The sequence below is a fragment of the Camelina sativa genome, chromosome 6, assembly GCF_000633955.1.
Source record: "Camelina sativa cultivar DH55 chromosome 6, Cs, whole genome shotgun sequence".
Classification (NCBI taxonomy): domain Eukaryota; kingdom Viridiplantae; phylum Streptophyta; class Magnoliopsida; order Brassicales; family Brassicaceae; genus Camelina; species Camelina sativa.
Window position 1 is genome coordinate 7,902,854 of NC_025690.1, and position 25,980 is coordinate 7,928,833.

Here is a 25,980-nt window from a genome sequence, read left to right on the forward strand (position 1 = left end):
AGCTCAAGGAAGGACATATCAAGGGAGATCGGACGAAGCACATTTTACCGAAGTTCTTCTTCACACATGAACTACAAAAGGCAGGAGAAGTTCAAGTGGTACAAGTTCCGTCTTGCGACCATTCAGCCGGTCTCTTCACCAAGTCATTACCGACATCAACATTCAAGAAGCTCATGCACCAGATTGGGATGCGGAGACTTTAGGACTTTTAGTGATGCTTGGAACAGGGGGAGTAATATGTGATGCACTCTTTTTCCTTCACCATGGTTTTGTCTCAATGGGTTTTCCTGGTAAGGTTTTAATGAGGCAGCGTCCCCAAGGGGGAGTGTTGTAAATCACTTAGGATGGATCTCCATAACCATCCCATATATTATCTAAGTCCATAAGGCTCATCGGCCATCTTCTCTTAGTCTTAGTTGGTTTTGTACTTAGGGTTATCTATCCCTATATATATATAACACTTTCGATTGAATCAATAATAAGAAGAAGATAATACAAACACTAGTTTCTCTACTTTCACAACAAATTCAACTTTTAACAGAAAAATGATCATACTTCAAATTTTTGAATTTATTAATTAATTTTAGAATGAATGTAAAACATAGATTTCAAAATAATATGTCATAATTGTAGAATACAAATAGTATAAACTGTAATACAATTTAAATTTCAATAAAACAAACATCAATAATATAATAGTATTTAAACTAGTAAAGGGTTTTAAAATTGTTCATAATTTAGAAAAGGATAAGCTGATCATTTAAAATTAACTTTATGGTTAATAAATATAAATAAAATAATTCCTAATTCCTAATGATTTTTAACCAAAAATGTAATATCCGCAAACCAAATAATGTGATTTGGGGGTGGGTGTCGATCGACACCAGGGGGAGTGTCGATCGACACCAGCAATTTTGGGTTCGACCATATTGTTTTAAATCGTCGATTTGGTTTGGGTTGGTTCAATTAAGTCCCTAACCGACATATTAAAAGGAGAGGGTCGACTTGAGGGTTTAGAAAACTTGTTTTGTCGCCGTTTGAGAGTGGAAAAGAGAGAAAAGAGAGAGCTTGTGAGTTTGGAGGTTTTTGGGGTTTTTCTTGACTGTTTTGGTAAGATCTGTTGTCGGGGAAGGGAGTATTGTTGCTGGGAACGAAGGAGAAGCTTCTTAAGGTATTAGATTCATCGTTTTTGAGCGAGATCTTCCTGCAAAAGAGGTGAGTGCATGACCATGGCTGATCTAAGCCTGAGATCTCTTTTGTTTTCCTTGTTCTATGTTGTTTGTGGTGTTTTTCTTGCTTGGGTTGGTTGTTTTATGGTTTTCATAGGTTCCTGAAGCTTTTGAGTGAGTTTAGGACGGATTGGAGATGGTTAGAAACGGAGGTTCGACGTTTGGTTTCGAGCAGATCGCGTCTGTGGAGTCAGTGTCAATTGACACCAATATGGCATCGGTCGACACCAAGGAGTAGCGTCGATCGACACCAATATGGCATCGGTCGACACCATTAGTCAGTGTCGGTCGACACCATCAGTTAGTGTCGGTCGACACCAGTTTTATCCGACACTTGTTTTCCTGGTTTGATGTGCATGTTTGTGTTGTTTTTGTGGCTTAACATTGAAATCTCAGTTGCTTGTGTGTATAACCCAGTAGATGGGAGGATCGTCTTACTGAGTGTTTATGACAATACTCATGCATCTCAATTTATGTTTGTGGTGCAGGTAAAGGCAAAGTGTGATCGTGGAATCAAGACGATTGCCTCACTGACAGTTGGGCGATTGCCGGTATGACCTAGAGTTAAAATTCTGGTTCAACTCTAGGACGTGACTGTCATATTCTTATTGAGCCTAATTACCATGTTTTTGTTCTCAGTTTAAGTTTAAACTTTCCTCAAAATTTATTTTCTACTTTATAATGCACTAGTTATAAAAACACTATTTTATTTTTTAATATAATTTAACATTACATTCAAAACAAAAAAATGATGAGGTCAGCAGCATCAAACATTGATATAAGTTGTCCTGGTAAGAATTCACTCGGACCATTTCACATAAAAGTATAAGGAGAATGGTTGAGCCAAACTATGATTTAAAAATGGTCAATAGAGTTTAGCCATACTCGAAATCAAACCACCAAAATTACTCCTAGGAGAGAATTCTGCGTAAATTTAACTTGGGTTTCGAAACTGACCAAAACAATCCATCACATTAAGGAAAGTGATCAAGAGAAATTAATCTTATTTCGGACAGAAATAAGAAATGATGTAGAACCACTCATATGGCCCAACCATAAGAAGAGATATATAAGCCTTTCCAAACGAGATCAATTCCAGAACCGACTTGTTTCGTAACCTTGATCCATCAAGAAATCCAACCCAATGGAGAGCCACCTATCGATGGATCCGACCTGACCTCAACTTCACTCATATTCTCGTAAATTATATCAGAGCCATTTAAGAATACAAGTTAGGCGGGTATCAAAGCAATATATGAAGTTGTTTTTTGATATGGATGTCATAAATATCGTCAAGAATGAAGTCTTTTTGGTGTTACTACTGTTTGATGACTGGTCTAAGAAATTCATGGCCATATTGCATCTAACAAACACTACAGCAATTGGACGTAGCCTGCGTAAGGAGAATCTCCTAATTAATTTCATGAATAGCCACATTGATATTAATTAATAATCGAATTTTACTAAACTTTTTGATCGTACGTCCTCGTGCATGATCGATCTATAATACAAGCAATTTTTGTTTACTATCAAGCAGTTTTTACATTTTTAAATATTTTTCAAGACTTCATGTATACATGTATTTAACAAGAATACGCAAAAGTTTTTATAATTATAATTAAGATTTCTAAGATCACGACAGTGGGATATACGGTATGATAAATTCTTCACATAATTTTTATTATGTCTTAAAGATATGGAAACTTTTGTTTTGTTAGTCCGTGGAAACGAAGATAGATTAATTGTATGTCATTTCTCATTAATACTATTATCTAATTTTTTTTTCTAAAAAACCACACTTGAATAATTTTTGAATAATTTTTCAAAGCATATTACTAAAATATATTATTTTTTTCAAAAATACCACAAATTGGACTAAAATTTAATATTAAAATATAATTTCTAAATCCTAAACACTAAACTCTACCCTTAAAAACTATATCCGAAAGCAAAATTTGTCAATCCAAACCTCAAAATAACAAATACGTTATCCTTAAAAATCAATTTTTGTGTTTGTGGAAAAAAACTTTTGTGATATTTTTAGGAAAAATAAAAATAAAGAGTGATAAAATGAAAACTAAAATATTGGTATTTTGAAGAATTCCTCTTAATAGTATCCTTTAGGTAGCTAAAAAAGAAAAAAAAATGGATAACTGATGTTTATCTGAAATATTATTCTAACTGATGTTGGAGGAAGACCAAAATTTTTTGCAATTCCCATTTGTCATAATGAGACTCAAAGTTTTATTAATTAATATGTAAATCAAATGTATATTAGTGAAAGAATACAAATCATCAACAATAGATATACATTAGATATAATTTTTTTTATTTCAAATTTGGTATTTTCCCCTGAGGTGATCGCATGTCTCGGATCTTCTTTTCTTTTGAAAGTATTCCTGCTAACCTTCATGAGCAAAAAAAAATATATATTTATATACATACGAGTGGATATATAAAGCTAACAAATGCAATAATGATGAACGTACTTTATAAGAGCCTTTTCATTGGTCATTTGATAAGCATTTTCGTTACAACCCGAGTCTAGATTGACTCTTGAAACAGGTTTCTTTAGTAGTTCATCTCCTATCTTGGCGAGATTGTCCAAATTCTCGATGGTTGCGATATCAACAGAAGCAGCATCCCCAGTTAATGTGTCATCCTATATATAATTGAAACGCATAACTATATCTTAGAAGTTATATGACGACAGAAAGAAAAAAGTTTAGTGAGTTGATTTTGATACCAGGATGCGAATATAGTTGGCTCCAGAATGAAGAGCTCGAAAAACACAAGAGAGATGAAAATCAACCATATCAGAGCTAGCGTGCGTGAAAACATCAATGAGAGGTGTAGAGTTGTCGTGTGTTAACCAACTCAGCATTCCCCAACCAGCTGCTTCTTTTGCATTGAATTTTTCTTCGGCTTTACGGTTTCCGGTTCCAAGCGAAAGCACAAGAAACCTTCCGTAATCATTTGGCCTTAATGGGAAAAAATCACTGCTCCCTCTTGTAATCTCCTTTGTTACCTCCCCAATGGCCACCAAAGCCTATATACGTACGTACGTAACAAATAACAATTATGTGATATATTATTCGAGGCCCCCTCTATATTGTATGTTGATATATATCAAATACTAATTGATAAAAAAAACCCTACTACGACTGTGCAACAATAATATATAATCTATGGTACGTATATTACCGGGTTATTAGCTGCAACTCCGCCATCAATAAGATTGTATTCTTTAATGTTTCCGGTTGAATCCTGAGTTGTGAAGAAATGGGCTGGCAAGTATGTAGGGGCTGCTGAAGTTGAGATGNATCACTGCTCCCTCTTGTAATCTCCTTTGTTACCTCCCCAATGGCCACCAAAGCCTATATACGTACGTACGTAACAAATAACAATTATGTGATATATTATTCGAGGCCCCCTCTATATTTTATGTTGATATATATCAAATACTAATTGATAAAAAAAACCCTACTACGACTGTGCAACAATAATATATAATCTATGGTACGTATATTACCGGGTTATTAGCTGCAACTCCGCCATCAATAAGATTGTATTCTTTAATGTTTCCGGTTGAATCCTGAGTAGTGAAGAAATGGGCTGGCAAGTATGTAGGGGCTGCTGAAGTTGAGATGGCAATGTCGGCAAGGGTTGCGTTCTTGAGTGGATTGGTTTTCACCTATGAGATACATATATAGTTACGTATATTATAACAAAGTTTTGTAAATTTGGTATACCATAACTTCACAAAAAACAAAAGAACCTAAACAAACCTCGTAACTACTGAATATAGTAGGTTGAAGATGTTTGATATCGAACGTTGGAATGACGACGTTGGTAAGTGTTTGGTGCAACCTTGTATCACCCAACTTCGCATGGATAAGCTGATGAAGGTATTCACCGTCATATTTAGGACCACTCAAGGACTTGACGAGGTTTTTGGCGGCCGATAATGGGAAATGATCTTGAGGGAAGATCTTTGGACAGTTCTCAAGATAGAATTCTTTAATTTCAAAGGCTGCAAACAAGGGTCGGCCTTCCTTGTTAGGAGCGGTGAGCATGGCTGTCACTAGACCACCTGTGCTTGTTCCTGCCATTACATCAAAGTAGTCTGCAAGCCTGGCTTCTTGTCCATCCAATTTCTGTGCATCCAAATATGTTAAAAATTTACACACAAAAAATAATATTATATAGATATGATACATAGTTAGGTAGCAGTTAGCACATGTATATATATCTGAAGTTCGGACTCGAGAAAACCAAGGATAACGGCAGGGATGATCCCTCGAATTCCACCACCGTCGATGCTGAGGATTGTGACTAAGTTTCCATACGTCGGGGGTTGAATAGGTGACTTCGGACTCTCCATTTATGTATATCTTATAGAAAAAGAAAGCAACGTATCGTTGCTTGACGGGATACGACTTTGATTGTGAGATATTATGAGGTTTTAGTAAACTCTTATGTATTTATAGACATAGTGGCTGCTATTTCAAAGTTTAAGTTCTTAGGATATGCATTCGTCAAATTAACTTTGTAGCTTCATCCCTCTGTGTTGTAACTCCAATCTTATTGGTTCTTGATTTCTTGCTTTGTCGACAATAATATGGACTTTCGTAAGCCTCTTTTCTTCCTCCACCTTAGTTATGACCACGTCAACCATTTGATAATCAAACTTCTTTTCTTCTTTTTTAATTAATTAAAGAGAATAAATAAGTGACATGTGTAAGATGAAATTTGTTTACCAAGAGCTCATGCATGAGTTATTATATAAGAATTTTTCTCATATTTTGTTCTTTTTATTATTATTATTTTAACGGTATGTTTAATTTCTATAGTTGAAAAATGGAAATGATCTTATATTAGTGTTTTCGTTATTCCGTATCACTTGAATACACTTGTCATATAAAATATGTTGTTTACACAGTGCAATGGTTGGTGGCTGCAACTCTCCACGCGCTAATCCAATATACAATATGTCTCAAATTCTATGTCAAAAATACTAAAGCTTCCTTAAAACCTACGTTAGGAGCTAAATCCAGCATTTTAAACGTGTCAAAAACTCAGGAGTCAGCAATAAACATCATCAAAATGCAATATAGTGGATCTGTGGATGGGATAGTGGAGCGTACGTGTATGCTCGACGAAACTCTTGTAGTTACTTTTTAGACTATGTATGTATACCTTGATTTCTACTACTTTTTCTTTTGTTTTCTTGATTTCTATTACATGATGTAAATATAATGTTCTGTAACGATTCAGGATCTACGTACCAAGCTAAATATAATTTGTACAAGGTTTGGAGTGACATGTATTTCTCATGCTGTATTATGCATACTAAGTGTAATTTTTGATATATACATTTACTAGGGAATGAAGACGGCTGAGTCACGAAAGTTTCGATAAGATCAACGAAGCGACAATTAGAAGACTACAAGATATATCTTTGTATGGTAATACGGTAATACTAGAAGTCTTTAAGGTTTTAGCAGCCAGTCAACAATACATTCTCATTTTTCCAACTTTCCTACATATTGACCCAATGAACTAGATATACTGCATCTTACATGACTACTTGTATGTATATACGATAATAATATCGTAAAAGAAGGAAAAAGCTCATGAAAAGAAAAACACAAGGAAGTTTCTTTTAAGAATGATGTATGAATTTGTTAAAAAAAGTCAGATAAAGAAGCACCAACATATTAAAAATATGGGAAAATATGATCGGTAAAATAATATTTGTTGAATTCACCACCGTTATAGTGTCTCAACTCTCAACTAAAATATGACCCATGAATACCGTTGAAATTTCTTTTATATATTTTGTAATTTTTATTTGAAACATCTCGTGATTATTTTATTTATTTTTAAAGTTTTTTTGGATGGAACACTATGCCATGAAATATATGTTGAATAAGAATTATAAAAATAACATCTATTTTATTTTGTAAAATATATTCTAATAGATCTAGATTTTTAATCATGGTATACCGCAAATTAAGTTGTGTGATAAAAAAATAATTTTTATTTATTAGTTTTATTTGATTTGTTTAGTGTTTAAAATTATAGATTATATTTTGATTGTTAATTCTATGACTTAAACCATAGTATACCGCATATTAATTTTAGGACTAAATATGTAGCGTATGTTTGTCAAAATCATCTTGACCGAGAGAACCTACCAAACAACATTATTCCAAACTTTAATTTAATCCAAAAAAATATATTTCTTGAAATTTCAACCTTTGCTCTAGCAAAAAGTCATATTTCTTGGAATTCTTTCATATTATAGTGACATATTATTTATATGTGCTATAACAAATCAAATTAGAGTGTTCATAAATTTTAACTTTTTGATCTATCATATATTTATGATATTTTTTAAAATATCAAATTAAACTATTTTAAAATATTTCAAATTAAATTATTTTAAAAGTTTAGTATAGTATATAAAATTATACAATTTAACAAAAGAAATATATGAAATTAAATTTAAATATTCAAATTTTGACCCGTTACTCTGTCAAAATTTTAGTTGAATGGATATTTTTTAAAGAATAATATTACTAAAGCTTGAATATTTTATAGATTGAAAAACTTTTTTTTGGGTATGAATATGGTGTATTTCAGTGAATGGAAATGTCAATGATTTATACTAAAATTTTGGAAGGCTATTAGCTAAGATCTTATTTTGTTTGCTTAATCAGAAATCACGCTTAAGAGTGATTAATTTCCAAGATTTTATTATATTTCTTTTCTTTAATTGCGTAACAGTATATATGGCATATGAGTATATGATTGTTAAAAATTTTATTTCTTTAAGTTGTATTATTCTTTGGGATATTCTCTTTAAGTGTATCTGGGTATAACTAAGGAAGCTAATCTATATAACCTATTTTGTAACCTACTAATGAATCAAATAATAAATATAACTTTATAATCTATAACTATTATATAGTCTACCAAAAATAAGTTGTGTACTTCCAAAATATTAAATAGGGGATGGATTAGATGACTTAATTAGCTACAAATAAAGTAATTACGCTTGGTCTCGCTGAAATTTCACCAATCATAATAAAATAGAAAATACAATTATTACTATTCTTTTTTCTTACATCAAAATTTTTACTATTCTCATTTTGGTCCAAAATTTAAGGAAAAGAAGTTCATATTTAATTTACAAATAATAAGAATAAATAGTTACCATAGATACTCTTTTCAGCTCTTTAAAAAAAAAACAAATCCATTCCTTTACTTTAATTTATATCAATCATATTTATGGTGCTTTTTTTTGTAGTGTATGCGTGTATAAGTCATATATATCAGGTTTACCTTTGTATACAGAATTGTACATATTGTATATTCTTACACAATTCACTAAATCTCTTTTGGTTCCATTCTATATTTTAAGTATCCCGTTCATTTCGAAAATATTATTTTTTTAATTTTTTGATATTTCTTTTGTATATAATAAACCATCTTTTTACTATATTATTAAATCAGCATAATTATTTTATTTAATCAATAATATATAACTATATTTATTGCGACATTGTATCGTGATTGAATATCTTTTCTATAGTAATTTTCACTTGTTATATAGTATTTCCAATTTTATAGTACATATGATGTAATGCACCACATTATTGTATATTTATAATTGGTGGTCTGTCATCTTAATATTAATTTACTAGTTTTTTTGTATATTTCATCGAACGGAAAGTAAGTACAAATTGTAAAATATCAGACCAAACAATTGACCAAGTGAATACATAACCCTGGGTTAGCTAACAATATTCAATAAATAAAAAAATTTCTTCCCCTCATCAGTGAAGAAAATGAGAATATTAAACATGAGTAATTTGCTTTGAACAATGTAAAGAAGAAGGAAAAAATGTCCAATGGATCAATTCTTTAACTATTCTTTACGGACATTAATTCACTAAAGTTTTATGTTAAATACTCGAACAAAATTTTCAAAAATTCAACGTTAAATTAAAAAGAAATAAAAAAAATGTATAAGTTCTTAATTTCTTTAGATTTTATGGTATACTAGAATTTGTACCCGCGCACGCATGAGATTTTACTTTAAAATATTTTCTATCAATATAAATTCTTGAGCTCAAATATAATCATTCAAACTTTTGAGTATAAATCTATATAAACACTAATCTTACTTTACTAAATGATATACAACATATTTTGACCTAATTATAAATATCATTTAAATATATCGATATCACACATTAAATGCAAATATACAAAGTTTCATGAACAGGTTTAGTGCTATGTCGCCACAACAGGGTTGTCCAAGTGTATGACCTGCCATAATAAAATTTCCGACCAAGTCAAGAATGCTTATATGGTGAAACGGTTAAACCCGCCAATAAATATCATTCACTAACCCAATTTAAATATTTTTCTAAAACCTCATATGTTATTTTCAGATGTTAATTTTGTGATGCAACCTCAACTTCGTCTTCTCATAAAAACATAGTATACTTTAAATGTATGTTCTTTTAGCCAATGTTTTGCATTAAAAATATTTGATAATATTGATGAAATTTCAAGGTTGTTTTATATTTTATTTTTTTTATCATGTTATAGAATTGTAGCTCCAATTGATAATATGTCTTCTGAAATATGATACACAAATCACATGTCACTTTTTGTAATGGCATACATATCATTTTTTAATATATTTTGTGACCATTGATTTTAGATTAAAACTTTTACCTTGAGTTGAGTAATTAATCTTTAATTTTCTAAGTGAAATTTAATAATAAATCTTTGTAGTATATGTTTCTTAGAAACTAATATTTCACTTCAATTTTATTTTATGTTTATATTTTTAGAAATAAAATTACATAAATTGTTTTTTTTTACTCCACCATGAATTAAAATCTTACTTTCATTCTAAACTCATTAACCCATTCTAATTTTGGGATATGATCATTTTTTTGGTTAAACTTTGAATAATAACATTATTACTAAAACAAATTCATAGTATTATTTTTATTATTTACAATTTATTATTTATTTTACTTAATTCATTTCTATATAGTTATTTTTTATTATTTACTAAAACAAATTTCTATTATTGTTTTTACTTGAAAAAACAATTAATTTTACTTAATTTTTTTATTATTTATTTTTATTATTATTAATTATAAGTAGTAAATATGCAAAGAATGAATATTTAAAATAGTATTTTTTATGCAAAAAAATAGATAATATTACTTAGGTGGATGATTATGTGGAGAAAGGAGAAAAGAGAAAAGTTAACTTTATATATATAGATTTGAAAGACTAGAAATGATAGACTATTTCAGGATGTGAATTCTAACGAGGTTTTAAGGGTGGTGGAGGCAGAGGCCAATGCCTGGCAGCAGGCCTAACTAGAGGTGGATAAAGGAGAAAACGGCTAAAATCAACCCCAACTATTTGTGAAACGTTTATTTATACCTGAATTTTAGTATCCGGCATAAATCAACCTAAATCATCCAAAAATTTAAAAGATTTGGTCAAATTCAGTATATAGTTAACAATGTTAATTAGCCAGTTAACGGCGTTTGAGTCAGACGACACCGTGGCATACATGTGGCAAGACATTTCAATACGGCGTCTTGCAAAATAATGAAAAACTGTTGTAAGCAAGACTCAAACCTGCAGAGCAAAGACTACCAAAATGAATCCCAAACCACTCAGCCATATTGATTTATTATCCTGTAATGCAAAATGGTTTTATATATTCTATTTTATTTTATCTGTTCTTTTTATCTTTCCCTATTTTGTTTCCCATGGGAACGGAGACGACTTGGGAAAAAAAACTATAAAATCCAAAAATCAAATCGGAAAAGAAAACAAAGTTGAACATATCGATTTGATTTGTGTTTTGCCATTAAAGGTATTCGTATCAATTTGAATCATAAATTGGCAAATCATAATCCAAATTAAAAAAAGTCTTCTCTGAATTTGAAGAAGACATGAGGTCCATTGCTTCGACGGAGAGAAACCAACGCTTCTCGTCAGAGTCCACAGAACCCGAGGTTCATCGACGTAGTAAAAGACAGAACATTGTTGGTTAAAGATTGGGAGATCTGCCGAGAGGAGAGACAGAGATGACAAGTCTAAATTTTCGCTTTATAGCTAGATATATTTAATATGTTATCTAATAAAACAATATAAGTTGATGTGTCCGAGTGGTTAGAGTGAAAAAATGAAATAGTTGTCCATCCGAGTTCAAACACTACTAATAGTGATGTTTTCATTATTTTGTACGACTGACTCAGCGTCGTTAACTGGCTAATAAACATTGTTTAAATAGATGTTGAAATTGGCCCAATTTTACATAGTTCAGGTATAAAATTTGAATTTTTAGATGACTTAGATTGATAAAACAAAATAAGTCGATGTGTCTGAGTGGCTAGAGTGAAAAAAACTAAATAGCGGTCCACCCGAGTTCAAAATCTATTAGTAGTGATTTTTTCATTATTTTGCAAACAATATGACATCGTATTGATCTGTCTTGCCACGTGTACGTCATGGTGTAGTCTGACTCAGCACCATTAACTGGCTAATTAACACCGTTTAAATAGATGTCGAAATTTGCCTAATTTTACATAGTTCAGGTATAGAATTTGAATTTTTGGATGATTTAGGTTGATTTATGTCGGGTATTAAAATTCAGGTATAAATAAGCGTTTCACAACTAGTTAGGGTTGATTTTCGCCGTTTATGACCATTATTGTGCTGTGACTAGTGATTTTCAGCTAGGTTAGAGCGGTGGGCTTGATGAACTCGACGGGGCAATCACTAACTGTTTTGTGGATGGCTCATGGAAAGATGGGGACAGATTCTCCATGTTAGGCTGGTATTGTTCCCGAGTGACAAAAAGACTTCAATGGGCGCTACTAATCGTCGGCAAAGTTTGTCTCCCCTTCACGCATAGGTGGAAGTTTTAGTATGGGTTATGCAATAGATGATTGGAGTTGATATTGTTGACGTTGCCTTTCTCACATATTGCTTTGACTTGGTGAAGATGGTATATTTCCTTTTTGAGTGGTCGGCTTTCATTAACTACATGAACGATATTGCGAGTGATAAGGAGGAGTTTGATTCTTTTTCTATTATTTTTGTTTCTTGGCGTGTAAATGTTAAAGTGGATTTCCTGGTACGAAAATTTGGTGTGGAACCTCTTAGTATCACATTTGTAGACAATCTCTCTTTCAGTTCGATAATTTGAGCTGATGTAGTTTTTTTTTTTTTTACCTCAGCTGATGTAGTTAAAGTTGTTGAAAATAAAAAAAAATAAATAAATGTATAAGTTAACGATGAATTAATGTGTGCATGCATGCCCACAATAATTGTATTAATCGATGAAATCAAAGAATAAGTATACTTAATTAATTCTTTTTAAAAAATAAAGTAGTGGTGGTGATAATAATGTTATGGTATGATTCTATTTACATATTAATTATGAGTATATTATTAATATAGAATTTTGGGTAAAACTAGAAATAATACATATAATACAACAATGTCATAATCGTCTTATGGTAAAAATAGCTAGTTATTAATATAGAATAGGGTTAAACTGGAAATAATACATATAATACAACAATATTGCAACCTTTTTCATCTTTAATTTCATCTATATATATATATTAAAATAGAGCTAAATTTTCATGACGTAGTTTACAATATCATAGTCTTATTTTTTGTAACTTTTTCATCTATTTTATAGCAATGAAAATTACATATGAAAAAAGGTAACGACTAAAACAATTCTCCTTCCAATGTAAAAACCACGTCGTTTTAAGGTGAGAAGTACTATTCCGATGTGAAAATTACAGTCGTACACGTGAGACATTTAGAACCCTCGATCTTCGGCCGTTTAAATGTTCAAAATATTTCTTTCAGGTGTGCGAAGAAAAAAAAAAAAAAAAAAAAAATTTAAAAAAGAAAGAAAAAGAGGGAGAAAGCTTTGAAAGCATCAGCAAGAAAGGAGATAAGTTTCCGTTCCACATTCATTATCTTGGTTTCTCGATTTCGCCTCTGCGAAAGCCTAATCATCATCTTCCCAATCTCCCCGTCGATTTGAATTTTGATTCTGTCCGGCTCAAAGATTTACGCCGTCCGTCGCCGACCGCCGCGTTTTCATCCTCCGACGGCGTTTCCCGCTGTTCAACCCCTTCTCGTCTCTGTAAGTGATTCTTTCTAATTTCTTTCTTCTTTCCTATTCTGGATTTGATTTCAGGTGACTATTATGTTGGATTTCTCAAGTATGCGCGTTGTTCCAGTTTCCATAGATGGATTCTGAATAATCTAACAGTTACGATTACTGATTTTTTGAAAGAAGATCTTGGGCTCGGTGATTAGGCTTACTGGATTGTGTGTTCGTTCATATGGAGTATTACGATCTATAGTTAGGTTTAATCTTGTGATCACTGTATATAGTTAGGTTTTGTAACATTTAAAGGCCTAGCTAATTCAGTTTCTAATTTTGGTTTCAGTTTTAGAAGAAGATGATGGGACCTCCGAGAACACCGTTAAGTAAGATTGACAGGGTTAATAATAATCCTTATACTCCTGGTGGTTCCAAAGTTACAGAGGAGAAGATTCTTGTCACTATCCGGATGAGACCACTAAATTCGAGGGAACAAGCCAAATATGATCTCATTGCATTGGAATGTCCCGATGATCAGACCATCGTCTTTAAGAATCCCAACCCTGAGAGGCCTGCAACGAAATACTCGTTTGGTATTCTCATTTGCTTATCTGTCTTTTTCTTCTTTCCATTTTTTTTTTTTGTTATATTAGCTCATTTGCCTTCTTTGTACTTGTAGATAAAGTTTTTGAGCCAACCTGTGCAACACAAGAGGTCTATGAAGGTGGTTCTAGGGACGTTGCACTATCTGCATTAGCAGGAACCAACGGTAAATTGAACAGATATCTCTCAAAATCCCATCATCTAAAGATATCTTTCGTTTTTATTAAGCTTTAGCTATCATCTGGATACGTGAACTCTTGTCTTTATTCGTTGCAGCAACTATTTTTGCTTATGGTCAGACCAGCAGTGGCAAGACGTTTACAATGAGGGGGGTTACTGAAAGTGTTGTTAAGGATATATACGAGCATATAAGAAACGTGAGTGACCAAATTTTGATGGTTCCTAGTTATTGTTTAAGTTACGAGGTGATATGTTATATATGGATCTATTGAAATCTATGCAGACTCAAGAAAGGAGGTTCGTCTTGAAAGTATCTGCCTTGGAGATCTATAACGAGAACGTGGTTGACCTTTTAAATCGTGATTCTGGGTACCTTCGGCTGTTAGATGATCCAGAGGTATGTAAAGGGTCAGAAACGCTAAGTCAAACGCTCAAAGAGGCATATACTGTCTCGGCTAGTATAAGAATGTTGTCTATATTGCAGAAAGGAACCATTGTGGAAAATCTGGTGGAGAAAGTGGTAGAAAGCAGGCAACATTTACAGCATTTAATTCGCACTTGTGAAGGTAATTCTTCCTGTCACCTGTTCAGATGCTCTGTATCTTTTTATGCATTTGATGATGATAGTACTCTAGGTAGATATGTTGAGCAAAGCCTCAGAATTATGTAGACATATCTAAAATATGTCTGATTAATGATATTATGTGATTTTCTATTTGCTGTTACAGATCATCGGCAAGTAGGTGAAACTGCTTTGAACGACCAAAGTTCAAGATCGCATCAGATTATCCGGCTGGTATGATCTATGCTAATGTGATATGCTGCATGATTGAATTAATACTCTAGTTCTCTAATTTCTTAAACACAGACAAGTGGTACCTATTAGACAGTGAAAGTAACCACGTTCCACAATTTCTCATGTTCTGTGCTTTTGATATTCAGACCATCCAGAGCAGTCTCAGGGAAATAGCAGGCTGTGTGCAGTCTTTCATGGCAACTCTGGTAAGTCAATTTATTATCTTTGGGTTGAAGCTTCACTTGGTATTTAAGACAATTTCATTGGTGCAGAATCTTGTTGATCTTGCTGGTAGCGAACGTGCTTGTCAAACAAACGCAGATGGTCTAAGATTGAAGGAAGGAAGCCATATTAACCGTAGTTTATTGACACTTACTACAGTGATCAGAAAACTGAGGTCAGAAAGCACAATACTTTGAACACTATGGTTGTCTTTGGGCATGTCTAAATTACATTTTAGCTTGATGAACATTTATACCGGTACGGCATTTTAAGATATTAGCAAAACATTAATACTTTATATTGCTTAAACTTTGCTTTCCAGTGGCAGCATAAGATTGGAAATGCAAAAGTTAAGGTTCTGTATTATTTAATTTTGTTATTTTGGTTGTAGTTCTGGTCGAAGAAGTGATCATGTGCCTTATAGAGACTCAAAGCTGACAAGGATTTTGCAAAATTCACTTGGCGGGAATGCTAGAACAGCAATTATATGTACGATTAGCCCAGCACTGAGCCACGTTGAACAGACAAAAAAGACACTCTCTTTTGCCATGAGTGCGAAGGAAGTCACCAACTGCGCTAAAGTCAACATGGTATGCCACTTAGTTAGATATTTATAGGGGTCTTTCGTTTTGTAGAAACAGGATGATTAAATAAAACTTTGCGTTTGTCAACCTATAGCTTTTCTTTGGCCTTTCATTGCAAACATAGTTTCGTTCGTGTGTAGCAATCATCATCTTATAGAGAACATATGCAATTATCTACAATTAGATTGAAAGAATTCTAGAAACTGAGCAATCTTTGAAGGTTAATCTGACTGTACAGAAAATCTTCTCTTTCCATGAATTAAGATACATATATTTTCAAAGCCTTCTTTTGTCGCTCTACCACTAACATTACTTCTTTTGCTTCAAACTTCTTTGTGTTTGATGAAAAACAAAATGGTGTTGACAGAATATATACCCTTCTGCTGGTACTCATTCTAGGGATGTGATTTTCTGTTGTAGGTTGTCTCAGACAAAAAGTTGCTGAAACATCTGCAGCAAAAAGTAGCCAAACTCGAGTCAGAGTTAAGAAGCCCGGAGTCCAGTTCATCTACCTGCTTAAAGTCTCTGTTAATTGAGAAAGAGATGAAAATCCAACAGGTATGGACCTAGACTTTCAGAACCACATCTACATCTTGAATTATCTCTTCTGCATATTCGAAAATGTGGACCTCACAGACTAAAACAGGTAAACCATATGGGACGTAAACTTAATTTTTAAACTAATGGCAGATGGAATACGAAATGAAAGAGCTAAAGCGTCAGAGAGACATTGCGCAATCTGAACTTGATCTAGAAAGAAAAGCAAAGGAACTGAAGGTATGTGCTTTATGAATTAGCTCCAGTGCTTGTGCTCATGCATGTGCTAATATGAGATTCCAAAATTTTCTGGGATAACTTCAACCTTATGCACACATGCTTATATAATTGGCTACAGGGGTCAAATGAGTGTGAAACTATTTCTCAAGTGGCAAGGTGTCTCTCCTACCATACTGAGGAGGAGTCCATTCCAAGTAATTCTGCTCCGAAAAGCCGCAGAACAACTCGTGGTAGGAGAAAGGATAATGTGAGGCAGTCTTTAACTTCAGCAGATCCAACAGCGCTAGTCCAAGAAATTCGTTTGCTTGAAAAGCATCAAAAGAAGTTGGGTGAGGAAGCAAACCAAGCACTGGAGCTAATTCATAAAGAAGTGACATCCCATAAACTGGGTGATCAACAAGCTGCAGAAAAAGTTGCAAAAATGCTGTCAGAAATCCGGGACATGCAGAAGAGCAACCTTATAACCGAGGAAATTGTAGTTGGTGATAAAGCTAACCTGAAGGAAGAAATAACCAGGCTGAATTCTCAAGAAATTGGAGCTTTGGAGAAGAAGCTTGAGACTGTTCAGAACACTATTGACATGCTTGTCTCGTCTTTTCAGACAGATGAACAGACTCCAGATTTCAGGACCCAGATGAAAAAGAAGAGAACTCTTCCCTTCGGCTTAAGTAATAGTCCTAACATACATCATATGATCCGGGCACCATGTTCACCTCTTTCTGGGACAGAAAATAAGGCTCCTGAGAGCAATGTTGTGTCTGCTAATTCAGCCCCATTGTCTTTTGGAGTTACTCCACCAAAGAGGGATGATAACCATAGTCGAACACCGTCAAGGGAAGGAACGCCTGTATCACGACAAGCAAATTCAGTCGATGTTAAGAGAATGAAGCGCATGTTTAAGAATGCTGCCGAAGAGAATATACAGAACATCAAAGCTTATGTTACTGGATTGAAAGAACGTGTGGCAAAGCTTCAATACCAGAAGCAGCTTCTTGTTTGCCAGGTCAGTTTAAACTTGTGACTTGTGCTCATTCATGTTTTAATTTGTCATATTCGCCTTTGGATGGAAAATTTGTCCAGTGCTTTTAGATGCAGGAAGCAGTAACTTAAAATCTGTCAATGTTAGGTGTTAGAACTGGAGGCAAACGAGACAGGTCCTGCTTCAGAGTCCGATGCAACCGATGAATCTCAGATGGATTGGCCCTTGTGTTTTGAAGAGCAGAGAAAGCAAATCATAATGTTATGGCATCTGTGCCACATCTCAATCATTCACAGGACACAGTTCTACATGTTATTCAAAGGAGATCCAGCTGATCAAATATACATGGAAGTTGAGCTCCGCAGGCTGACATGGCTCGAACAGCACTTGGCCGAGCTTGGGAATGCGAGTCCTGCATTGCTTGGGGATGAACCAGCAAGCTACGTAGCATCGAGGTAGTACAAGTGCTTTCCTATTTCTTCCTTTTCTTTGACTCTATGAGGGTTTTCACAAGCATATGTCTGTCTATGGTGTACAGTGTTAGGGCATTGAAGCAGGAGAGAGAGTATTTGGCGAAACGGGTAAACACAAAGCTAGGAGCAGAGGAAAGGGAGATGCTGTACCTGAAATGGGATGTGCCGCCGGTGGGAAAACAAAGGAGGCATCAGTTCATTAACAAACTCTGGACAGATCCTCACAACATGCACCACGTGAGAGAGAGTGCGGAGATCGTGGCTAAGCTTGTCGGATTCTGTGACTCGGGTGAGAACATACGAAAGGAAATGTTTGAACTCAACTTTGCGTCTCCTTCAGATAAGAAGACATGGATGATGGGATGGAACTTCATATCCAACTTGTTGCATCTCTAGTTGTTGTAGCTGATATATTATCCAACACGGCTACATTTCTCTTTTTGTAAATCGTTCAACTTCAAAGTCTCTTGATGCTAAATAGAGAGGGTTATTCACACGATCTGTGAAACTCTCTTTATAAAATCCTAACACTAGGGATCCATGTTAATCTTCAAATTGTGAAATGTTTTCTGTATCACTCGATATAACGGGCCACTTCAGGTATCGACGTAGCAACACAAAATTTTGCATTCCCGTATATAAATGGCGTTAGTAATTACCACACTTGTGTAACCATTAATCAAGCAAGTCACTCACGTTGACTACTTCTGAAAACACAAACGCAATATAGAACCGCAGGTGTTTGTGTTTCAGACGATTACAGATAGACTAAGAAAGCGGTAAAGAAAGGGATTACCTACAAATAATTTTCACACGAATCGTACAAAGATTTATATATATATATATAACATTACACTATTTACAAACGGCTTCAAAACAAATTAGGGGGGTAAAGTCTCAAAAGAACGTTTCAGCTATTTTCAGTATTACACTACTCTTTTGTACCATTCCGTGTTCCTAAGATTTTGGACTCAGTGACAGAGTGCTTCACCGTATGCTACCCATTCTTTGAAGCTATCTGCAAAGTCCTCCCGAATCTTTGTTCCCATCGGTTCCTTCCCCTGCCGATAGATACAGTTTCTCACATAAGCAAAAACAATTTCTAAACCAATCAAAGTGCGGTTGTGAAACTAACACCTGAGAGATCACTCACACATGACAATTCTTTTAGCTTCTACAGATCAACTAGACTCAGAGGCATTTCATATTGGTTTCATCATGTCAAGCAAAAAAAAGGGAGTAAAAACAAATCCTCTTCTTGTTAACTTATTTGTCAATTAGCTCCTGGTTATACCCGAGTATCCGTTTAACTTAGCTCCTGGTTAAATGATTAACCAACAAAAAACGAGGGGTGTTGGCCATGGCTCTTCGTGAACTTTGTAAGTAAGAATTCATATGGGAGAACAAATTAGTCTAAGACATCATCAACACATTCGTGGATGAAACAAAACCAACCAAGTTCATTGTGAGCGAAACCAATAATAGACAAAGAAACGCTAAGTTGAATTTGGAGGCCACTGACCTTACTGCTGCTTGACCCACTTTCACTTGTAGTTGGTGCCGATTGTCCTACATTGATAATATTCTCTGTTGAAGACGTTGTCAAATTCCTTGTAAGTGCTGACGACCTGCCAAAAGTAACATGATTTATCACGACAACCATATTTGACAGCTAAGAGTAAAGTGGATCTTGGTATTATGTATTTGGAAAAACCACAAGTTACTATCGGCTTCTACCTCATAATCAAATTAACTATGAGTTTAGTACTCAATTTGGTCATGCTCTTTCAATTTGGGGTTAAGAGCAGTTGACTGACTTTTTTCTACTGGCTAACAATTTCATGCTCTTGCGTTACAAGCTTTAGTAGTATTTACCACTTCTGTATCTATGCTCTTTAAAGCATGATATTTGTTACCTGTCAAATAGAGCATTCACGCATGAATTTTCTGATGATGAAAGCCACTCAATATCAACAAAATTGGAGACACTAGACATGTCTTCTTCCCCGCCAAAGTAAACTTGGTCGCTACCAAAACGATGAACCTTTTGCGCATCTCCAAAAAGCTGTTTCCTAGGCATAGAAGGAGTACACCTACATAGAAATTATGGCTGGAAAAGTCAGTTTAACCTACTACGGCTCACTGAATAAAATAAATGCGTTAAGGTTAATTCTTTGATTCCATGAAGAGCCAAGACAACAACCTCAGACCACATGAGCTCCCTCCAATTAATAAAAATGATATAAACAATAGATCTTTTCCCAACAAAAGTATAACGCCCACAACATGCATGGACACTTCAAAAGAAATTACAGCATGCCTATCCAAATAGGTTCAACTATCATAACCAAGACAATTCCTAACACTGGAAAAATGTATAATCTTAACTCCACTCAGAATAAGATGTAAGAGTTATAGAAACAAACCTTGATAATGCTACATCATTAGAAACTGGTATATCAGATGATGACTCTGAATGAATATGGCTCACATGCTGTAATGGCGCAGAGAAACCTTTTTGTGGCATTCTTTCATGATTGATACTCATGGCTGACAGCGGAGTGCAGCTTTCATGGAGAAAATTCCCATCTGATAAGCACCTTTTCACAAGAAACCTGAATGCATTATACGATGAGCTCAAATTACTGAAGGAAAATGACAGTCAAGGTATCTCATTTTAAGAGAAAAAAAAAAGACATAAACATCATACGAAACAGATAGCTGTCATTTAAGATTCTATCAGCAGCTAAAAGTTCTAAAATAGCATTTAGCTTAATGCAGTGACCAAACCAATCCTCGTTTCTCATGAATCCATTTTCTCAACTAAGAAAATGGTTTGGTCGTCCCATAAAATTAGGAAAAATTGGGTGTCAGCAAGAAAAATGGAAGCTACATTAGAGAATGAGATTCTATCAAAAGATGTTGAACCTATCCATCTAAAATATCCTGTAGCAGACACCTCGATTAGGTCTACAATATATTAGAAACAATAGGACTCCTTAATCACTGAAGTGTGTCTAAAGGAGCAAATTAAGGATGAGATGTATAAAAAAGCTAGCACCAGATTTATGTTTGCACTGTCAGAAGCTACCTTTCATCTTCCCCTATGCTCATCTCTCCATTTCGTCTATTGGAGAGGGAATTTGACCGTAACTCCCAGATTGTCGGCATTCCCTGTTCAGGCTGAAACGTGCCAAGAAATCTGCATGTAGAAAAGTTACAAACCTGAAAACACTTTCAACACGAATATGTTTCCACAGAAAGAGAGAGAGAGAGAGAGAGAGAGAGAGAGAGAGTAACTTACATATTAATGGCGTCTTGTTTATCTGCATCCATATAGGCGTTATTATAATATCGTTGCAGAGTTCTCAAGAACTCCTGTGACTGAGTTGCTGCTCTCCACTGGCCTCTTCTCTCGCTGAAAACCTATTGCCCACAAGAAATTCTAGAAATCAACATTATGCATCCACATAATAATGTTCAATATGTTAACTTAAGACGTTTATTTTGGTCTTGACATTACTTAACCAGGAATCACAGATGATTCTAAATATTATTCACTGATTATGGAAAATAATCAAATAACAAAATTAAGAACCATATCACCCATTGTTTCAAGCAAGAGATATTTTACAAAACTTTATGAACAAGACAAACCAAATCGATGTTTCCGTGAATTTCAGAGTAAAATAAATTAGCATTACCTTGTTGTGGGCTGCGGATCCGCCATACTGATGAGCTAGTGTGTCGCCCATTCTCTCATACAACCCCATTAACGAAATAGCCAAAGGATCATCAAGTTCTATGGCTGGTACATCTCTAATTCCTAATACATGAATCTGCTGCCCAAGAGCAGCCCAACCGTATGCATATTGTGCTACATTTGTTCGGTCAAGGCAATCAATGCAATTGGTCCTAAGAACGCCACTCTGAAGCCTGGGTGGCTTGACATCACATTTTTCATTAGCAATATTCTTACTCCTACTAGATTTCTTCTCAAGGCTATCATGATCCTCATTATCATCATCCGAACTAGTGTGTGGAGATATATCTCCAGTGTCAGCACTGCAATTTTTAAACAGCAGAACTGTATCATTTTCTGCTTACAAAATTATTTTGTAAAATCTATTTTTATTACACCATCTCTGCCAGCCTGTCGTTCATGCTATTACAGTATTACTCATTTAAAATAAATTTTACAAACTAATGATAATCAATGACCATAGCCGAGATATCATCACTAAGAGGAAAATACAATAATTTACATAAAAAAGGTTCATCATAAATTAAATGAAGAAGAGGAAATTGAGCAGACACCACAAAATATAAGTTGGACGACAAAATGATATAAACAAGTGATTGAAGAATTCAAGCTAGAGGACTTACTCAGAAGAAGAAGACAAGCTCATGTAACCCTCGATCTTCATGGCTGGTGTGACTTGATAATAAAATAAACCTGTTAACATCAATGCACAGGCAGCTACTTTGCCGAGGAGTGCCAAGACATTTGTTGTTTTGCTGGAAGAAGGAGATAAAACAGAAAACTGCTTTTTATCTACAAATATATTGAAAGGCTTTCACACGATTCTAGCAGCTGGAAGGGTGTATACGACAGATACCTCCGAAAATGTTTGTGCAGGTCCCAGTGGAGAAATCGCAAACGACTTTCCTCAGGTAAATCTTTGTTTATGAAGTCAATTGCATTAACAAATTCTTCTCGGAGGATTGACTCTCTAGGTCTCTTCTCTTTTGTCTATTGAATGTGAAAACGAAGGAACGATGAGGTGTGGATGCATAAGAAAAAATGATGACAGCAAGTGAGATACTAGGTGGATTAGACAACTCACCTTGATCAAGTTCAGAATAATGATAGGGTTTCCATATCGTTCTACAAGGTTATCAAAGTGAAGTCTAGTCGCCTCATAGTTTGGTTCCTTTTTTGACACTGCATTTGATAGAAAGCAGTCAAACAGAGAAGAGAGGAGGGGGAGCAGTGCAGAAATTTTAGTGTCACAAAACTTACAGACTATGTCCGGCTTTAGATTCAGTCGTGATGTCTCTTGTGACCAGAAAAGAGGGATTGAGCCACGATTCTGCACAACAGAACTCACTTGCATAGGGTGGTCTTCAGGAACATCTTCGGACACTATCTGCTCGGTCTCGACATCATTGGCAACATTGCCATTTCTGTTTACTCCTCGCTTCAAGTACCTAATGTGAAGAGATAATTACGAGAGGGTAATAAGATGTATAGTTTACAACTCTTATTGTTGGGTATTGTGCAATGCTCTAGTGAGATATATCCAGATATGACTACCTATGCAGTCTTTATTTGGAAAATTTTACATTTAGTCTCTGGAGGCACGCCTTGCAATGTCAATACATGCTTACCACAGAGCCTAAACTGCCTAACTAGGGAGTGAAAGAAATTGTTTACGGGGCTTCAGGCGTGGTTCCAAACAAGAATATGACACTGGTTTTATCACTTTCTCTGTAATCTTAACCTTCTAAGTTTTTTCGAACACGCCCAGCACAAGTTGTAACAACGTTATTTTTTCTTTGAATATAATTTAACATTACATTCAAAAAAAAAAAAAAAAAAATTGTTTACCTGGTTCCAGCATTATGACGGGAACGCCTAGCAATAAGAGTGATCTTAAAATCCCGCCCAGATTCAGAAAGAGAGGCCTACATGCAAAATGAGGCATGGTTCTTGAGTATCCAGGTGTTGAAGATCAAGATGCCAGTATACCATAACTACATATAACAGAAGTAACACGACAATAGTGCCATAACTGATATAATATGATAGAAATCTGTATGTGAAACAGAAAGCTTCTGACTAAGCCTTTGGTGCAATAAAAAATGATAAAACAAGATATTACAGGACTCTGGGTATTGGGTGTAAGACAAAAAAGATGACATGCATTTTGAAATTTTCTTCTAGCAGTGAGCTGTCATTAAACATACAATTCTCACCTGCTTAAAGAAACCATAAACCAATGCTACAGTCCACAGGGTATTTTGAAGATGATGTCGGATTCTCCGAGTCAAGAACTCATTCCAGACAAACATTTTCTCATAGAGAATATGTCCGGTCTCGTAATTGCATACATTCTTCTGGTAACTTCTCATTATATTGTAAGAATAGCTGAAAAAGAAGTCTTTAGTAAGGTCCACCATACACAAGAGTCTCTTGTATCTGGTCATCAACAAATTGGAAACACAACATAAGAAAAGGTGTAAGGGTTAGATGACTTCAGCTCATTAAAACGTTGAAAGGATGGAACGTCTACAGAACTGTGCTTTCTTTTTTGAGGGAACAGAGAGAAGAATAGTGAAGAAAAAAATATGTTTAGACACATTCCAAACATAAACAAACAAAATATAACACAAGAAATCTCAACAACCTGTTTTCATCTCTTGAATTAGAAACGTTGCACTGCAAAGTAGAATTTTGCAACGCAACTATCTCGCTCTTCGATACAGCGTAGACGCTGTGACCAAATATTTCGCCTATTTTTCTTCTTTCAGTTATAAGCAGCATGTAGTATGGTCCCAAGAATCTAATGAAGCCTGAGAGAATATAGTAGTGTGAGAAGAAGCTCAAAAATAAACACAACAATTGATGGACCTGTAAAAAAAAAAACTTGAGAAAAACACACATACCAATGATACCATAACAAAGAGTCACAAGTTTTAGCCCACCCGTAGCCTTGTTCCCTTCGTGTATCCGTTTTAACAACTCATAGCACTCTTTCTTGGTATAAGGAGTCGAATCTTGACTAATGTTAAGCTCAGACGGATCAAGGCGACCGATCTTTAGTACTCTGTAAACCCCATTTCCATCCCAACCAATCATGTAAAAGTTCTGCAAATAGTATCGTCAAAAGAGTCCTTAGAGAGAAGCACATTTTATACGAAGAGACACACACCATAAGACTTAACAAGTCAACACAAATTGAAACTACCGTAGCTCCTGATCCCAAAATTGAAAAAAGTGGAAGTTGTAAATTTACCGATTGAGTCTCGAAGAGTTTGAATTCCTCCTGAATAGAAGCGTAAAGAGAATGTGGTCCAGATGAGCCTAAACCAGCATCTTCAGTTGAAGACATAGCTGGAAAAGAAATATAAAAAAATCCACAATGCTCGTCGACAATTCTTTTTTGACTTTTAACAGATCTCCCCCGAGCCGCTGGCTCAGGGAAATATTATTATCGCCGGAGCATTCACCAGATCAAAAGTTGCGGAATCAAACGTAACCAAATCAAACCTCAACGAAACGAAACACAGCAATAGCCAAAAGTTTCGTATCTCTCAGCTACAAACAAACAACACAGAAGATGCTTCCCTCTCGGAATTGCGTAAAAGCAAAATCCAAGAAATCCCCGAAAATATAAATTAAAAAAAATAAAAATAAAAATAAAAATAGAGAGTGCGATGGCGAAAACTGATCACAGAATCATCATCATCACTCAGGAAGTGGAAACAAATGATGAAAGAACCGGGAAGAATGATCAATTCGTTACGAGAGAGAGAAGCTTTTTTATCTGACGGAGACGAAGAGAGAAAATGGAAAGAGGTGGTTGTTTGATTTTGATTTTGATTTTGATTTTGATTTTCTCCAGACCAGATTGGTAAACCGGGAAGAAGGGTGCTAATGAAAACCACAATTTCTGGTTTTTTTTCATTTATTTATATTGGTTTGATGATCAATTAATTAATTTATTAATATGTACCCTGTTACTTATGTATTTTTCGGTTTATGAATTTTCTCGTGACCTAAAGCGAGCTCAAGCTACAGCTGTATGGACACCAATGGAAGAGCTGCACTTTTGAGTTTTGACAACACAGTTGTTACTATTTTTATTTTATTTTATTTTCCTAAGTTCACGTTTACTTTCTTATTTCACTGAATTACGTTCATCCTTTTTTTTTTTTTTTTTTTTT

General features: G+C 34.5%; 3 protein-coding genes across 7 annotated transcripts; 1 reads left to right on the forward strand and 2 right to left on the reverse strand.

Annotated features, from left to right (window-relative positions):
• On the reverse strand, positions 3,450-5,722 carry LOC104790629 (patatin-like protein 2). 4 transcript variants are annotated; one of them, XM_019246490.1, is made up of 7 exons: positions 5,482-5,718; positions 5,018-5,386; positions 4,880-4,923; positions 4,434-4,551; positions 3,976-4,278; positions 3,719-3,891; positions 3,450-3,636 (listed from the first exon to the last, which is right to left on the reverse strand). In XM_019246490.1, the coding sequence occupies exons 1-7, from the start codon at positions 5,611-5,613 to the stop codon at positions 3,558-3,560; spliced, it is 1,218 nt and encodes a 405-aa protein (XP_019102035.1). In that variant the 5' UTR covers positions 5,614-5,718; the 3' UTR covers positions 3,450-3,557. The 4 variants fall into 4 exon arrangements, with proteins under 4 accessions (XP_019102035.1, XP_019102034.1, XP_019102033.1 ...); XM_019246489.1 differs by having other exon boundaries at positions 4,434-4,548; positions 4,877-4,923; positions 5,470-5,717; XM_019246488.1 differs by having other exon boundaries at positions 5,470-5,716.
• LOC104790630 (kinesin-like protein KIN-7B) lies at positions 13,208-18,554 on the forward strand. The gene is made up of 15 exons (XM_010516410.2): positions 13,208-13,452; positions 13,763-14,009; positions 14,096-14,185; positions 14,296-14,396; positions 14,483-14,596; positions 14,684-14,765; positions 14,928-14,995; positions 15,142-15,201; positions 15,268-15,392; positions 15,609-15,807; positions 16,222-16,359; positions 16,492-16,578; positions 16,697-17,581; positions 17,705-18,012; positions 18,096-18,554. The coding sequence occupies exons 2-15, from the start codon at positions 13,775-13,777 to the stop codon at positions 18,424-18,426; spliced, it is 2,823 nt and encodes a 940-aa protein (XP_010514712.1). The 5' UTR covers positions 13,208-13,452; positions 13,763-13,774; the 3' UTR covers positions 18,427-18,554.
• Positions 18,686-25,667, reverse strand: LOC104790632 (phosphoinositide phosphatase SAC3). Of its 2 annotated transcripts, XR_768718.2 has the most exons (17): positions 25,050-25,667; positions 24,700-24,901; positions 24,441-24,606; positions 24,010-24,232; positions 23,642-23,718; positions 23,054-23,241; positions 22,878-22,975; positions 22,650-22,783; positions 22,417-22,548; positions 21,735-22,095; positions 21,335-21,456; positions 21,122-21,232; positions 20,457-20,645; positions 19,947-20,123; positions 19,553-19,658; positions 19,184-19,348; positions 19,048-19,091 (listed from the first exon to the last, which is right to left on the reverse strand). XR_768718.2 is itself a non-coding variant. In XM_010516414.2 (16 exons), exons 1-16 carry the CDS (start codon positions 25,143-25,145, stop codon positions 19,002-19,004), a joined length of 2,472 nt encoding a protein of 823 aa, XP_010514716.1. In that variant the 5' UTR covers positions 25,146-25,667; the 3' UTR covers positions 18,686-19,001. The 2 variants fall into 2 exon arrangements, 1 of the variants encoding a protein (XP_010514716.1); XM_010516414.2 differs by lacking the exon at positions 19,184-19,348 and having other exon boundaries at positions 18,686-19,091.

Excerpts from the sequence above, each read along its gene's own strand:
- LOC104790629 (XM_010516409.2), bottom strand. The coding sequence starts at position 5,613 with ATGGAGAGTCCGAAGTCACCTATTCAACCCCCGACGTATGGAAACTTA. Across the intron at positions 4,924-5,017 it reads CTATATTCAGTAGTTACGAG|GTGAAAACCAATCCACTCAA; the intron begins GTTTGTTTAGGT and ends TGTATCTCATAG. Across the intron at positions 4,279-4,761 it reads GAGTTGCAGCTAATAACCCG|GCTTTGGTGGCCATTGGGGA; the intron begins GTAATATACGTA and ends GTACGTATATAG.
- LOC104790630 (XM_010516410.2), top strand. The coding sequence starts at position 13,775 with ATGATGGGACCTCCGAGAACACCGTTAAGTAAGATTGACAGGGTTAAT. Across the intron at positions 14,397-14,482 it reads TATACGAGCATATAAGAAAC|ACTCAAGAAAGGAGGTTCGT; the intron begins GTGAGTGACCAA and ends AAATCTATGCAG. Across the intron at positions 15,202-15,267 it reads AGTCTTTCATGGCAACTCTG|AATCTTGTTGATCTTGCTGG; the intron begins GTAAGTCAATTT and ends TCATTGGTGCAG.
- LOC104790632 (XM_010516414.2), bottom strand. The coding sequence starts at position 25,145 with ATGTCTTCAACTGAAGATGCTGGTTTAGGCTCATCTGGACCACATTCT. Across the intron at positions 22,549-22,649 it reads CTGCACAAACATTTTCGGAG|CAAAACAACAAATGTCTTGG; the intron begins GTATCTGTCGTA and ends TCCTTCTTCCAG. Across the intron at positions 20,646-21,121 it reads AGCATAGGGGAAGATGAAAG|GTTTCTTGTGAAAAGGTGCT; the intron begins GTAGCTTCTGAC and ends TAATGCATTCAG.